At 43.4% G+C, this 16,464-nt stretch overlaps 1 protein-coding gene across 1 annotated transcript in view; it reads left to right on the top strand.

Moving 5' to 3' along the window:
- The window catches only part of SMAP2 (small ArfGAP2), a 64,573-nt gene that overhangs the window by 38,170 nt on the left and 9,939 nt on the right, over nt 1-16,464 (top strand). Inside the window, exons 2-9 of the mRNA XM_004704934.2 lie at nt 5,117-5,250; nt 6,724-6,809; nt 7,830-7,908; nt 11,367-11,453; nt 12,492-12,573; nt 13,504-13,613; nt 14,117-14,282; nt 14,708-15,027. Coding sequence (XP_004704991.1) covers nt 5,117-5,250; nt 6,724-6,809; nt 7,830-7,908; nt 11,367-11,453; nt 12,492-12,573; nt 13,504-13,613; nt 14,117-14,282; nt 14,708-15,027 — 1,064 coding nt within the window. The remainder of the gene's footprint in view (nt 1-5,116; nt 5,251-6,723; nt 6,810-7,829; nt 7,909-11,366; nt 11,454-12,491; nt 12,574-13,503; nt 13,614-14,116; nt 14,283-14,707; nt 15,028-16,464) is intronic.

The following is a 16,464-nucleotide window of genomic DNA, read 5'->3' as shown; positions in this document are numbered from 1 at the left end:
TTATTTTCATTTCTCACACCAACTGCTGTCTCCCCCCATGTTTTCTGTTGCTCTTCCCCCTGGAGAGGGGTGTATGGTTATGTGTCGATCATTGCTATCGGTTTCCCCTTTCTCCCTTCCACTCCCCCGCTTCTGGTATCGCTATTCCCACTCCTGTTCCTGGATTCTGTGTGTCGTCAGCCCCCACCTCTTATCTATGCCTGTGTACATGCCCCGGTCTAGTCTGAATTGAGAAGCAGCACTGGGGTCATGATAGTGGGGGGTGAGGAAGCCTCAAGGAACCAGAGGAATATTGTGTTTCATCAATGCTTTACTGCACCCTGGTTGACTCATCCTTTCCCTATGGCCCCTCTGTGGGGGGATTGTTCCATTGTCTACAGATGGGCTTTGGGTCTCTGCTCCAACCCCCCTTCCCATAAATTTTTTGAAGCCTCCTTGTATGTACCTGTCATTTATGATTATCCCTCTTTGTTAGGCACTGTGGGGTAGATATTATTGTACCTATAGGTGAATAAACTGAGGTTTAGGAAGTTTAAATAGTTCTCTGAAGGTCGCATAGCTAATCACTGATGGAGCTGAAATCCAAACCTTAATCTTTGGTGGCACCAAAGCCTGTGCTTTTAATTACTATTTCCCTGCATACCCAGCCACATAAGTAACTTTCAGCTCATGTGTTTTCCTCTCCTCTAGTTTCCGAATCTTTTATGTAGCATGTAAGACACCCAGGGGCTCACAGTGAAAGGAGACTGAGTGTCAGAAGTAGCACTGTTACTATTTCCCTGGAGAAAGAGTGTAGGAAGAGTGGTAGATGTGGGGTAGACTTGTCATGAGGATACTGTTGGCCTCTTTCTGTAATGAGGCCTGTCAGTGGCTCCAGACCACCCAGTTGTCGTTTTACATTCCTCAGAGACACCACTTACTGCTGCCCTCAGTTGATTCCGACTCATGCTGAGCCTGTCTGACTGAGAACGGCCTCATAGGTTCTCCAGGAAACTGCTGACCTCTGGGTTAACGGCCAAGCACTTAACCACTGTGCCACCAGGGCAAAAGGCAGGACTCAGCCTCTGGAATGGGAGCCAGAGGAGAGATCCTGGGCTTTAGAAGATGGGGATTGCCTTCTCTGGACCCACGGCCCAGAAACAAAAAGGGTGACATTCCAAAGCTAGCTTTTCATTAATGTTTTGGCTTCTGACTTTGTTAGGAAACAAATATATTTTTAAAGATCTTATCATAAGTTCTCCTAGACTCCAGCCTTTAGAGCAAAGGAAAAAATGGTAAATATGAAGCATTCATATTTGGCCCCATTTTCAAGTTTTAGAATATAGATCTTATCGGAATTCTTTTAAGAAAATTAAAACCTAATACTGTTCAGCACAGTAAGAAAACTGGTTCACTTCTGTTGAGGTTTTTCGTTTTATGTTCCCCTAACTCCCCAGGGTCTGCAGCAAGCATTTGAATCCCTTGTGTGCTTTTCAGCCAGCCGGCAGAACTGCTGCGCAAGTCTGTGGACTCGAGGCACTGGTGGATGGTCTTTTAAAAAGGGGAACCTGAGCTTAGGGAGAGAGCAGCAAAAAGAAGGGATCGAGATAAAACTTCAGGCCAAGATCACCACCTGGTGGTTATAAGGAGGATTTAAGAGTTCTGTGTTTGTAGTGTTTGCCACAGAACACGAGGGCTATCTTTGCCCCCCACATTTAAATTTTCACTTACGATAATCGTGGATTTTCACTTACAGTCATCATGGACTCAGATTTCGAAGAGTGATTTCCTGGCATATGACGTTAGCAGTTCTTCTTCAAAAACGATCTCAAGTCCTCAAGCTATGCAAATAATTGTCTGTGTCCTGCAGAAGCTAAGTCTCTGCTCTTTGTTGTTCCGAATCTGTAGAAAACCACTGCAGTCTTTTCGCTCTTACAACCTTTACCTGTGACGTCATGCTTATTTCACGTGGCATATTTCTGCTTAGCGGGATGCTCAAGAAAGAAATGCTTCAGGTTTTCAGGAAGCTGTTGTAAGGGTCATACAAAAGGAAGTCACTTTTTTCCATTATAAGAATTTTGGGAGGGAGGGGGAAAAGATGAACTGATACCAAGGGCTCAAGTAGAAAGCAAATGTTTTGAGAATGATGATGGCAGCATATGTACAAATGTGCTTGACACAATGGATGGATGGGTGGATTGTGATAAGAGCTCCCAGTAAAATGATTTTAAAAAAAAAAGAATTTTGAAGAAGAGTTTGCTAATATCCCAGAGTGATTTTTAGGATGAGCAAAATTGGTAAGGATGGGCTGATCTTGTAATAGTTTTTTAAAAATTAAAATGCATACCTAAGACTTTGGGGGGTAAAGCATCTTTTTTATTAAGACACCTTGAAGCTAGATATTGGAGCTGGGTAAGGTAGGGACATCAGCCCAAGGGGAAAAGATCCTAGTAAATTAATCTGGATGCATATTTTATAGGCCTGGGGGAGGGGAGAAAAGATAAAGTTTTAAATTTCAGGTTGGCTGTATCTTTTTACCTAGTAGGAAAACTGAATCCAGGCCACCAGAATGTGACGAAGCTTTGCACTGTTCTGGGATTTTTTTTTTTTTTAATCTGAGCAACTCAGTATTAAGACATCTGGGTTTCAACACACTTTATCAGCTATTGTAAAATCTGCTGCACATCTGCCCTCCTTTGGCTCCCGTGACTGATCAGCACAAGACAGAGGTCAGATATGCCTCCACCCTCCGTCCCTTTTGCCGTATTCTGACACCAAGTGTCCCTTAACGGCACTCTGTTTCTCTGGCTGGGTTCAGTGATCATTGCAATGGCCACACAGAACTGACAGAAGACGTTCACGATTATGGGATTTATTAGGAAGTTCTCACTCACTGCCATCGAGTCAATGCCGACTCACAGTGGCCCTATAGGACAGGGTAGAAGTGGCCCTGTATGCTTCTGAGACTGTTTATGGGAGTAAATACAGTCTTTCTCTGGAGGACCGGCTGATGGTTTCAAACTTCGAAACTTTTTTTTTTTTTTCAAACTTCGAACCTTAAGGATCACAGCCCAACTCATAAACACTATGCCACCAGGCTCCTATTAGGAAATTAACAGGTTATAATTCAGGTGAGAAATGCTCGAGATAGAGATGTTCAGTCAGGATAGTTTCTTCTCTGTTGTGCCCACAGGCAGGCCTCTTTTGCAATGCTACGAAACTCTTTTAGTGTGGGATGCAAAAGGGTCTTTCCCCAGGTTGTTCCCCAAATATATGCCAAACCTAAGACGCTGCTTGCTACGCATGGTAAATGACTGTACACTCCGGAGGCCAGCGCAAGCTGCTTAGAGGTTATCTCCCGAGGGTTATCAGCCATCTAGAGCAATCAGACTCCATAGTCTGTCCCACCCTAAGTAGGGCCCACTCCCTTCTGATAAGGGGAGTGGATTGTCTCCCTGAAGGAGAGCCCAGAGACAAGGTCCAGCCAACTTAAAGGAGGACCAAGGTTAGGTTGCCATTTTGAATCTAGGGTCTGCCCATCTTGTCACATGTGTAACCCTTAGTGCTGACCCTTCTGATTGCATATACACCCCTAGCTTGTCCCCCTCCGATTGATATATGCTGATTGTACAACCCCTTCCCATTATGATGTAATCAGGGGGGCTTGCACGTCCCCGAAAGTGTATTTATGCCGTGATTATAGCCAGCCAGGTCCTCCCTCTCTCTCTGTGCGAACCTGGCTGCTGAGAATTATGGCCGTCAGGGAGGTGAGCGCTTGCATGCTTTTTAATTCAGTGGTTTTCAACCTTTGGGCTGTGACCACTTTGGGGGTCGAATGACCCTTTCACAGGGGTTGCCCAATTCAGAACAGTAGCAAAATTGCAGTTAAGAAGTAGCAACAAAAATATTTTATGGTTTGGGGGGTTACCCCATGAGGAACTGTATTAAAAGGTCGAGGCATTAGGAAGGTTGAAAACCACTGCTTTATATTGACTGATGTCTCTTTAATTTTACCCCGGTTTAATTACACAGCCACCACTTGGACCCATTCAGTTGTGGGGACTGGTAGCCCACATTTTAGGGCTGCCAATAAATCCCCAAAGGGCGTGCCACTCTGCCATAAGCCTCAACTCAAAGGCCCTTAGTTAGCTCCATCTCCATGTGTAGGTCAGCAAACACAGCTTCCCACCAGCTAGCTGCCCCAAACCACTCAGCTTTCCTTGCTCTGGGGGCTGGAAAGCCCATGCTGTCTCATGCTCTGGCTCAATGCACAGGAGTCTTGAGGGTCCCAGCACTTTGCCCACTCTTGGCTCTTCTCTCTAGCTGGTAGTAAGATCCTCCTCCCTATTTCTGAGCAGGTTTGCCAGCAAGATGGCAGTCACAATTAATCCTGTTAACAGCCACTCACAACTGAATCATATAACCCAATCAGTATCTTCCCTCACCTTCTTACTCAGACCCCACAGGAAAACAAGTCTTTTAATGGGAGTAACATAGGCCATGGCAAGACGAGCCGTATGTACCAATTCACTGCATTGCATCCACATATTATATAAACCAACCCTAAACCAAACCCATTGCTCTCAAGTCAATTCCGACACATAGGCTGTAAATCTTTATAGGAGCAGATAGCTTCAACTGTCTCCTAGGGAGAGGCTGGTGGATTTGAACTGCCAACTTTGCCATTAGCCTTCCAGTACCACCTGGGCTCCTACATATTGTATAGCTCCATTCATTTGAAGTGTCCAGAAAGGCAAATCTATGGAATCAGAATTGTTACCAGGAGCTAAGAGTGCCTGCTAATGGGAGAGTTTCTTTTTGGGGTGATGTAAATATTCTGGAATTAAATATTTGGTGTTGTTTGCACATTGTATAAATATAATGAATGCCATGAATTATACACCTAAACACTAAAAAAGTAAACAAAAAGCTCCTCGTGGAAGAATCAACAAAACCAATCAACAAAACCAATCAACAAAACCAAACATTCGGTCTCTCTGTTCTAGCAGAAATGCTATTTGAGCATAGTCTCCTCAGTTGGTGCCTCGTGTTTTGCAGGGGGAGCAAAGAACAGCACAGCTTGGGCCTGGAGAACTGTTGTCATTGGTACTTTATTCCCTGTTCCTGACATTCACAGGACCACGATGGGCCTCCTGGAACATTGGTGTCTTCATCTGCATTCGATGTGCTGGAATCCACAGGAATCTCGGGGTGCACATATCCAGGGTAAAATCCGTTAACCTCGACCAGTGGACTCAAGAACAGATCCAGGTACTTGCACAACCCACCGGTCAGCTGCTGGCATGTGTCCACGTACAAGTCGTCGTGGATGAATTTCACTTGTGACGGGTGTCGGGCAAAGGTGAAGGACGATAAAGGAACTTTCAGTTGTTTAATATGTAAATTAACAAATACTTTAAGGGGACGCCATAGTAAAGGACATTTAAAATCATAAGACGTGAGTTTTTCTACTTATATTTTACCTCTTTCAAACCCCGAAGTGTAGTCTAGCACCCCATATGCCCATGCAGGTATTAAGGAAACTCTTTGGATTACTTTCGAAGACCTGTAGCTTTTATAGACTTAACATTTTTAGTTTTAGATATTCACAAAGAAAAACTCACCCAAAACATAGGCTTATAATAATATTTTATTGTTAAAATACGTGTATGAAAGGTATTCAAAAAGCTCCTGGAAAAATAGAATTAAAAGGTAATGGAATTTTTCCACAAATTATTTGAGGCCTTCTCTTATGAATCTCACTTGCTGTTGGGTTGGTAGACTGGTTTGAGTGAGTCACTCAAACTACTGAGTGAGCTCAGCTGGCCTAAGGTCTGCATCTTGTAGCTTCATTGTTCTCTATTCCTGCATTTCATTTTTTTTTTAAGTGAAATTTTTGCGGGGAGGAAATAAAGTGATTTGGGGTTGGGAGAATCCAAACAAAGCTAATTGCTAGTGTTGGTGATGGAAAGAAGAGGTTATTCTCAGCCACAAAATGGCTTACCAATTACTTTAGATCATATATAGAGTCAGTAAAGATTTTAAAAGGTGAGTTATATTTACAGTTATACTTTCCTCTCCCTTAAAAAGGAACCCATACTTGAGAATTTGACAATTTAAAGAGATCTTGAATTTTTGTGTTCATGAAAGTTCAGGGCTCTACCGTATGCTGACCTGAGGGCTGGAGACTTGAACCCACTGAGCAGTTCTGCAGAAGATAGCCTGATGGACCGCCTCCATTCTGATGACAGCCCAGAAAACCCTCTGGGCATTGCCACTCTGTATAATACCGGGGGGTCATCAAGGGCCAGAATCGACGCCCGTGGCAAACATTTTGTTTTCATTTAAACATATTGGCAATAGATCTGAAGAGGTTAATGAATAGTAATAAACTCAAATTGTAATAATGAGTATTGCCTGCCAATTTCATCAGTTGATTGGTAGCTGTGTGTCTTGGATTTCCAAATGAGAGCTTAACCTACTGGTAAATTAAATAATCTTGTAGGCAAATCTTTCCATGCAAAGGACCCATAGAAGAGAAAACCAAATAACAAAAAGACAGCCGTGGAGGCAAATGGTTGAAGAGTTTCAGTGGAGTAGAGAGAATCATGAATTGGACATCAGAATATACAGGCTGAAATCTTGGTTCTGCCACTCTCTAGATTGGTTCTCGTCTGTAGAAAGCGATGGGATTTGTGGAGAACTTTTCAGCCGCTCTTAACCTGACATTCTCTTTGTCTACAGTGCATGCAAGAGATGGGGAATGGAAAAGCAAACCGACTTTATGAAGCCTACCTTCCTGAGACCTTTCGCCGACCTCAGATAGACCCGTATCTTTTCTGGAGCAATCTAGAGAGCTGAGTGGTAATTTGGTGTTTGAACAGGTCACACAAGACTTGTCACCTGTGAGCTAATCTCTATGTGGATCAGTCAAGGTCTTTGCATTTTTTCCCTCATATGGCGTACACACAAAAAGTACATGCATACCTCCTCATGTCATAAGTGTCATGTTGTGTCACATGGGAAGACTCATTTAGGAATGAAGACTGCAGTGGTTTCACTGTGTATTCTTCTACAGAGTGACATCTCCCACAGTTTGGGGATCTCTGAAACCACTGTCTGATGAATAGTTACTGTGCTTTGTTGAGCCCTGGCAATCAGCAAAGCCGCCATCCATTTTTATTGCCTATCGGTGCCCTGCGTGAAAGAAGTGACAGTCACTGACTAGCTTATTGATAACTTTATTCCCCTGCCCCTCACAAGAGATGGCACCCAGCAAACAAGCCAGTTCCCCAAAGGCATTCTTTCTCCACATGTGATCGGTAAATCATTTTGTCAGAGTTTTCTTTTTGGTGGGTACAGTTAGAACATATTAAAAAATGTAGATTTGGGAACCTTCTGACAATGGGGCACAAGTGTGCATGTTTTAGGGGCACTCTTCTGCCCAAATGCTTAAAACAGACAATTGACTACTTGAATTGTATTCTAGAACAGCTGTAGCTGCCTCTAAGGTCAAAATTAAGGATAATCCTTTTGTTGCTCTTATCATTCCCATGGAAAATCATGGGAGATAATTATTCACTGTGGTCACTGTGAAAGAGGCATTCCAAAGTTTTGGTCAGAGAAATTGCATATGAGCCAAATAGAGACAGCAGGTCTCTATTGCATGTGAGCCAAATAGAGACAGCAGGTCTCTATTGCATGTGAGCCAAATAGAGACAGCAGGTGGGAGGGAGGGAGGGAAAGAGGGAGGGAGAACAAAGCTTAATGGGGTACAAATTGACCTTTTTTATTCATATTGTTGGCAAGTGTGTTTTGGTTTTTTTTCATCCTTAATAAGCTTTTCGCAGAGCTGTTGAAGGATTTATCCGAGATAAATATGAGAAGAAGAAATACATGGACCGGAGCCTGGACATCAATGCCTTTAGGGTTAGTTGTAAATCTTCCAAGTTTTGATCATAAGAGGTGGTTTGCTTTTAAATCAAGTTAGGGAAAGAAATTGAAGAACAGCTGCCAAGATTCTATAAAGACATTTAAAAATTACTGAAGTGTAAAAGAGCCAGTATGGAATGAAGACCATAAGATATCATGGAAAAAGTTCTACCTCAGGGATTAGCAGGGCAAACTATTAATGAATTATTTGCTTTGGTCTATATTCAAATGATGTTAGTGATTCCTAGTTACAACTTATTTATTGACATGAACATGTTGGGTATACTAGATCAAATGGAACAGGATATGAAGAGGTTTTAAAAAGGTGGTAGAAAAAAATGAAATGAAAAGGTAATGGAATTTCCTGACTAATTTTTTGAAAGCCTTGATATAGGTATAAGGTATATGTGTATATATGTGTACCTGTTTTGTTTTTGTTTCTTTCTATAAATGAAGTCAAGAAATTCAGATGCAGTTAGTCATTAACGTTTCTTCAGTTTGGGTAAAGCATACCTGCCACACCCCACCCAGTATACTGATGACTTGTCAAGTACACGGTTCATCCGAGGCATCTTGGACAAGTCCAGCACATGGTTTCTGGAAGAATAAAATATGATAGCTGAACGAGAACCACTAAATGACTAGATTATCAAAGGACTATTGAAACAAAGAAGAAAGATTTAGTTGGAAAATAGGGCCTTGATGATAGAAATGACACCAAATTTCTTGATGAATAATACCAATAGAAATGTTTCAACAACCCGATCAAACGATGCACTGCAGTGGGTAAATCTGCTGCACTAGACTGCTTTAAAGGCTATTACTTGGAGGAGTAAAGAATGCCTGACTTAACCATGATCATCTCAGTTGCCTCATGCATGTGAGAGTTGGACATTGACTAAGGAAGACTGAAGCAGTGTCGATGAATTTGAGCTGTGGTTGGAGAAGAATGTTGACAGTATCGTGGACTGACAAAGAGCACACCGAAGTACAACCCAGAGGCGAGATGGGAGACTGCCTCGTGTACTCTGGATATGTGTGAGCGGAGACCAATCCCTGGAGAGGAACAGCATGCGTGTAGAGTGGCAGAGCGGTGGAAAAGAGGAAGGCTTGGCACCGTGCCTTCACAACGGGCTCAGACAGGAGAACAATTGTGAGGATGGCACAGGACCGGGCAGTGTTTTGTTCTGTTGGGTATAGGCTCACTATGAGTTGGAACCGACTTAAGATCAGCATGGATGGAGGGACACTGCTGATGTTAGATGGATGTTGGCTAAAAGCAGAGCATATCAGAAGTATATTTACCTGTGTTTTACTGACTGTGCAAAGGTATTAGACTGTGTGGTTCATCATAAATTATGGAATGGGAATTCCAGAACACTGAATTGTGCTCAGGTAGAACTTGTACATAGACTAAGAGGTAGTTGTTCTAACAGGACAAGAGTTTACTGTATGACTTATAATTAGAAAGGTATGAGTTATCAGAGTTCTAGCCTTTCATCATACTTATTCAACCTGGATGCTGGGCAAGTAATCTGAGAAGCTGGATTATGTGAAGAAGAAGGGAGCACCAGAATTGGAGGAAGGCTCATTAACAACCTGTGGTATGCGCATGACACAACCTTGCTTGCTGAAAGCAGAGGAGAACTTGAAGAACTTACTGATAGTCAAGAACTACCATCTTCAATATAAATGAATTACACTTCAACATAAAGAAAACAAAAATCCTCCTGACTTGATCAGTAAGCAGTATCTTGCAGAAAATATTGAAGTTATAGATGCAGAAAATATTGAAGTTGTCAATGATTGCATTTTGCTAGGAACCACAGTTCACTCCCATGAAAGCAGCAGTCAGGAAATCAAAGGGCACATTCCAGTAGGCCTATCTGGTTTCAAAGGGCTCTGCACTTCCCACCCCTCTTATAGAGGTACTTTTTGGAGGGCCATAATTATAAGAGTTACATAGAATGTCCTCTGCTTTTATTCCATTTAACATCTCATGTATCTACATGATATTGATGAGGTTCTCAAAATTTTTAATTGTTGCACCATCTTCCATTGAGTGGCTTTTCTATGGTCTAGGTATTTTGTTTTTAAGTTTTCCTGTAGCAATCCAATTATAGGATGAAATTCTTGGCACATCTAACTCTTTCTGCCTTTTGGATTAATTTCTTAAGATATATTTTCAGTTTGATATTACATAGGTCAACAAGTTTCCAGGTTTGTCTCTGCCTGCCTTTGCTGATGTCTTTTCAGGGGCTTCATCATTTTGCTCTGTTCTGCATTGCTTTCCCTCCACGTATAAGAGTACTGGCTTCATTTCAACCCTATCGCTATTAGATGATGGCGGTGTTAATCAAATCCTCCTGACACCCCAAAATGCATTTTAAATTATATTTTTGATCATTAGCAAGGTTGAACATTGCTTTCTTTTGTATGCTATCCTATTCCTTGCAATTTTTTGTTTTGTTTTCTAATTTTTAAGGGACTTGTAATTGAGATTTACTTTCTGGCCTTTTTTAAAGGAGATGAAAATGGCCTATGGTTGAATGTATAAAATTATAAAGTGTATGTGCTAAAAAGGATGAAGATGAACTTCTATACCGGTGTCCCAAAATGTAGGGGAGAAGCTCCACATTTTGAAGGACAGAAATAAACTGGGACAGAAATGGGCAGTAAATGAGTAAAATTTCTTAGCCTCTGTAGATAGCTTAAACAGAAAATGTCACAAGTGGGTGAGACAGAACCTGGAGTCAGGTCATTATGGGTTGCTTAAGGTGCTGGCTGCCAGGAGATGGTCCCCCTAATGGTTAGTGCTTATGCTTTGGGCTGCTCACCACAAGGTCAGTAGTTGGAAACCACCGGTCTCTGTAGAGGAAGTTGGGGTTCTGTGCTACTGGAAAGAGTACAGTTTCAGAAACCCACAGAGGCAGGTCTGCCCTGTCCTGTAGGGTCATTATGTGTCAGAATCAACTCAATGGCAGTGAGTTTGTTTTTCGGAAGGTGTTGGCCATGCCTCTGACAGCATAGAGGCTCATATGGAAATGATCACCTCTGTGTCCCTACACCACGGGCACCCCCAAGTTTGTCACACTCTTGCATCACGTTAATAGGGTTTTTTGATTTTATTTTTTAATCCTTTTGGGGCACTTGGAGCCCTGGTTGCATAGTGGTGTAGTAGTTATGGGTGAGGCTGCTAACTGCAAGGTCAGCAGTTCAAAACCATCAGCTGCTCTGCGGGAGAAAGATGGAGCTTTCTACTTCTGTGAACAGTCAGTCTCGGGAACTCGCAGGGGTCACTCCACCTTGTCTTACAGGGCTGCTATGTGTTGGCATTGACTTGATGGCAGTGAGGTGTTTTGTTTTTTGGCCGGGAGCACATTTGGGATTATAAGTTATTGATTATTACTCACCGAGGGGCTTGGGTTCTTTGTCTTATTTTTTTTAATTAATAGAAAGAAAAAGATGACAAGTGGAAAAGAGGAAGTGAACCAGCTCCAGAGAAGAAAATGGAACCTGTTGTCTTTGAGAAAGTGAAGATGGTAAGTGAGAAATTGCACCATGTGGCTGGCCTGGGGGACATTTATCTATGTGGGGTAGCAGGTGAGAGGGCTCTGTGCGAGTGTGAGGTGAGGGTGATACTGTTTTTCACCCTGACACCGGTGCTAAAAGGTGTCACATTTAGATTAAATTGTCTGCTGCCATTCCCGCTTGCTCCCCATGGCCGTGCGACTGCCTGATCTCTCTGTAACACTGGGGCTTGGGGCCAGAAGGAGCTTTGGTACTGCATCTGTGCCATCGGAGCCACAGACATGTTCCATGCCACAAGGCCAAGGCCCATGTGAGACCTTCTGAGAAGATGCCACCCCCACATTAGTCCTCTTCCGTGTTGGGCTTTTTGTACTTCAGTTCCTTTTGCATTTGAGAACAGTTCAGAAGGTAGGCCACATGAATCCATTGTAAGTGATCCCTTCTGGTATCCTGGCTTTGTGATACTGAAATGGACACCTTTCTTTTTTCGCGGGAGATATTGGGACTGGAGTAAGTAGATTCCCTTACCTAAGAGCTTGGAATCTTGGGAGAGAGGACTTGGTACTGTTGCCCGAGGCAGAGCTGTCCATCATTCTGAGTCGCACTGTGTGCAGAACCCAGGCATTAGCGATCTGGACACAGTGACCTTAGGTCATCATCAAACTGATCTCCCTGTTGGTATGAAAATAAACCATGTTCTAACCATTGGGAGATTTGTTGGCTCCTGGCTTTTTGTGCCATGAGATACCTGTTTATGTTTTTGGCTTTTCCTAGGACTGAAAGATGCTGCCTCTTTTGACCCCCTGATCTGTGGTTGTCATGGTGACAGAGCCAAATAAGCACAGATGATTTCTCCCCTTTTGACTTTAGGTTTGCTTTATGCACCTGTGCCTCCTCTCTCGATTCCTCCATCTTTCCTTTGACTCTCCCTGTTCTTTGGTAGCTCTCTTTGGATAAAAGCGCTTAGAGCACACAGCCTTAGAGAGGTGAGGGGAGAAAAAGTTCAAAAGTGCCTGCTTATTTCTTTTTGTAACACATTTCCACCTTAGCCACAGAAAAAAGAAGACCCTCAGCTACCTCGGAAAAGCTCCCCCAAATCCACAGCGCCTGTCATGGACTTGCTGGGCCTTGGTAAGAGTTGGAGTTCAACCTTTCAGCTCCGTCCTTTTGCAGCGCACAGTGAAGTCCCAGTGACCCCTGGGGAGGTAGACATGGCTTCTCCAGTGTATGTCTTCTTCACTAAGCATCTTCTCTCACATTCTTCCTGGGTGTTTTCAATTGAAGAAGTTGCTCTGAGAAAGCGTTCGGTGTTGACACTTTTCAGCGCAGTAGCTGAGTGAAGTGGTTGAGACCGTGGGTTACCTACCTCAGCCACTGAGCATCCACGGTCTTGATCTGTACAGTGAGGGGGTGATACTCTACTTCAGGGGTGTTGGAGGCTTACATGAGAGAATCCTCTAAAGCTCTCAGCCCAGTGCTTGGCAAGTACGAATCGCTCAGTAAACCAGCATGTGAGAGCCATTTCCCTCTACTCCACCCCCTGTGCCCCACCCCTTTCATTTTTCATGTGTGTGACCCGTTTGTGGAATGGCCTCCTCCTCATTGTCCTCCAAACCGTCGAAACGGGACTAGAGATTCTGCTGCTTTCAAAAACAGAGCCTACCCTTTTCACAGTACCAATGGTTATACTTGGTCTCGGGCCAGTTCTGCTGATTTAAGTTATTGCTTCTAATTTATCTATCTTTCTTTTCTCTCAGAAAATGAATCCTACACAGCTCTGTCCCTCAAATAGCCAGAAAAGAGCCAACCAGCCCCACCTCCCGGGGGGGCTGCTCTAGCCTTCAGGCTTGGGTTTCTCCTATCTTAAGCCTGCTAGGTGGCTGTAGGCCTCCTTCAAAGCACTCTGGGAAATGTGAGGCGAGGCTTCTTTTGAGAGACCTCCTGTAAGCCTGCTCCTGATTTGGAGGTCCACCTTCTTCTAGCTGCTTTTTTGTCTAGTATTAAAGACAGGCATGGCCTTACGGAGCAGGGCTACATTTTAACGTTTCTCTCTCTTTTTAGATGCTCCTGTGGCCTGCTCCATTGCAACTAGTAAGACCAGCAATACCTTAGAGAAGGACTTAGATCTTTTGGCCAGCATTCCATCCCCATCTTCTTCAGTTTCCAGAAAGGTGAGACGTGTGGGCTTCCCAGGACTGAAGAATGTTCTGGAAAGGAGGGTTTTGATAATTTACCCATGGAACCAAGTTATACTTCCTTGGGGTTACTTCGGTTTGGTTTGGTTTACCATTTTGTATATTAAATTCTGACCACACTCCTGTAAAATAGATAGTTTCCAGATAAGGAAACACTGGCTCAGAAAAGTTATGTGAATAGCCTGGGGTCACACAACTAGTAAGTGGCTGTACTGACATTTAAGCTGTTCTCTCTGGCTGCATCACGTGTGGAGTTTTATTCTGATTGCTTTGTTTTTGCACCAGACCATGTTGCTTATGTAGAGCAAAGACCTAGACCAGAGCATAACTATCAGGGGTTTGCAGATATTTGGAATGTCAGGGATGAAGTATTAATATGAGCCACTGATTCTTACTGCAAGTCTTGGAAGCAGCAGCGATGTAAGGGAGAGGCCCCATGAGGAGTGTTCCAATTCTTCCCCGGCCCTCTTTGTCCCAAGGCTGTAGGATCCATGCCGACTGCAGGGAGTGCCGGCTCAGTTCCCGAAAACCTGAACCTGTTTCCTGAGCCGGGAAGCAAATCAGAGGAAACAGGCAAGAAACAGCTATCTAAGGACTCCATCCTCTCACTGTATGGATCCCAGACTCCTCAAATGCCTGCCCAAGGTACAGTTCATGGGGGAAAGTGCAGACAGAGACCTGAGGATTCACACGCAGGGATGATTTATTCTAATAGATTGCTATTGCTGTGGGAGCCAGGACATCAGACCCCAGACAAGCCTGAACTTGATATTTCCCGTGAAGCCACAAAGTGAGGACAAATAGGAATTAGGGTGACTCAGAGCCATACTTCTGTGGGGTCGGGTGTCACATGGCTACGAAGTCTGACGCATGGTCTGGATCTGCATCCTAAAAGGGAAGTGGCTTGGACAGTGACCTAAGGGTGAGCCATAGTAAATCCTGTAGGAGACCCATCGGGCTGCTTTGCTGTGTAGATGAGGAATTGTAGCTGGAAGGAGTGGCTGGGGAGGTTTAGGTTGACTATGAACTCTTCCCTCTTTAACAGGTCTGTCTGTGTGTTTTCTTGGCAGCAATGTTCATGGCTCCAGCTCAGATGGCATATCCCACAGCCTACCCCAACTTCCCTGGGGTCACACCTCCGAACAGCATAATAGGGAGCATGATGCCCCCACCAGTAGGCATGGTAGCTCAGCCAGGAGCTTCTGGGATGGTTGCTGCCCCGATGGCCATGCCTGCGGGCTACATGGGGGGCATGCAGGCATCAATGATGGGTGTGCCAAACGGAATGATGACTACCCAGCAGGCTGGCTACATGGCAAGCATGGCGGCTCTGCCCCAGACCATGTATGGGGTTCAGCCAGCTCAACAGCTACAGTGGAACCTTACCCAGGTAAGCTGCCTCCTTTCACTCAGGACAGAGTACTGAGCCTTCTGCAAAATTAGCTCGTGTCTCATTTATGCCTCTCCTTTATCCCTTGAGTTCTTTCAGTGTAGATGAGATAATGCCAGGAACATTTGCAGGTTTGCTTCCCCACCGCACCCCCTAAAAGGCTTCTCTAAAGTCACACTTTCTGGAGCATTCTAGGTTCCTGTAAAACAATGGTAGCTGCCTAAATTGACATCTTCCCACACATTTTTAAAAGAAACCACGCTCTATAAATAAACAAAGAGAACAAATAAAATCACCCATAGCCCACGACCACCACATCTACTAGACCAAATCCTACAAACTTCGAATTGTATGGCAGTAGCTATAGGAACACTCCACTCAAACACAGCACCGGAGGGAAGAGTTCAGAGGAGGGAGAGGGAGTGGGAACCAGTATGGAATGCCTCACTTCCAAAAAAGAGAAGAACCCGCCCTGAGTGGATACATGTTGAGAACACGCCTGAGGCTTGAGAGGCTGGAACTCTGGCTCCTTGGGCATCAAAGTAAGGGCCTTGACATAGATAGGATTAGAGGCGGTAGGTAGCTTGCAAGAAAAATCACTTCTGGGAGCCCTACGGGGACATGTAGAAGAGCAGGTCCTCCGAAAAGAGAATCACAAAATCCAAGATTTCTGTCCTCCTCCCCTCAAAACGAGTATTTCACCATGCTACCAGAAGAGGGTGCTCTTGTCAGTCTCGCCAAGCCCTCACATTTAAATGATTGCTGATCCAAGAAACATGGCAGTATAAAATAAACAGTAGGAACAGATACCATTAGTATAAAATTACTATAGGAAATAAAAACATTTCAAGAATTTCAACCATTGTCACAAAGGGGAAAAATGTAAAAAGTGTTTACTGTTGAATGGAAAACAAATTTACTCTGTAAACTTTCAGCCAAAATACAGTTTAAAAGTTTCAAAAATATTTTAAACAGTTTTATTGGCATGTAATTCACATATCATGCGTTTAAACAGTTTAATCATATTCAGAAGAATTGTACACTCATCACTATAATTAGTTTTAGAACATTTTCTTTTTTCTTATGCTCACTGTTATTCACCCCCATTTCCTCCCAATCTCCCCTGCGCTACCCCCAATAAACCATTAATCCTGTCACTGTCTCTGTAGATTTACCTATCCTAGACTTCATACAGAGAATTGAACCCCCAAAAGCAAAACTAATAACAATAATAAAGTAAAACAGAAAAAAAACCTTAATCAAAAAGAAAGAAAATATTAAGTAGTAGAACAAATTTTAAAAGTGACAAAAGAGAGATCAAGTAATAAGGTGTTAAATATTTTTTAATAATTTTATTAGGGGTTCATACAACTCTTATCACAATCCATACACACATCAATTTGTACATTCATTGCCCTCATCATTCTCAAAACATTT

The sequence above is a fragment of the Echinops telfairi genome, unplaced genomic scaffold (genome assembly GCF_000313985.2).
Source record: "Echinops telfairi isolate 266 unplaced genomic scaffold, ASM31398v2 ScPeMD7_7457;HRSCAF=8495, whole genome shotgun sequence".
Lineage (NCBI taxonomy): Eukaryota > Metazoa > Chordata > Mammalia > Afrosoricida > Tenrecidae > Echinops > Echinops telfairi.
The sequence above is the reverse complement of the archived record's forward strand: the minus strand, read 5'-3'. Positions and strand labels throughout refer to the sequence as shown.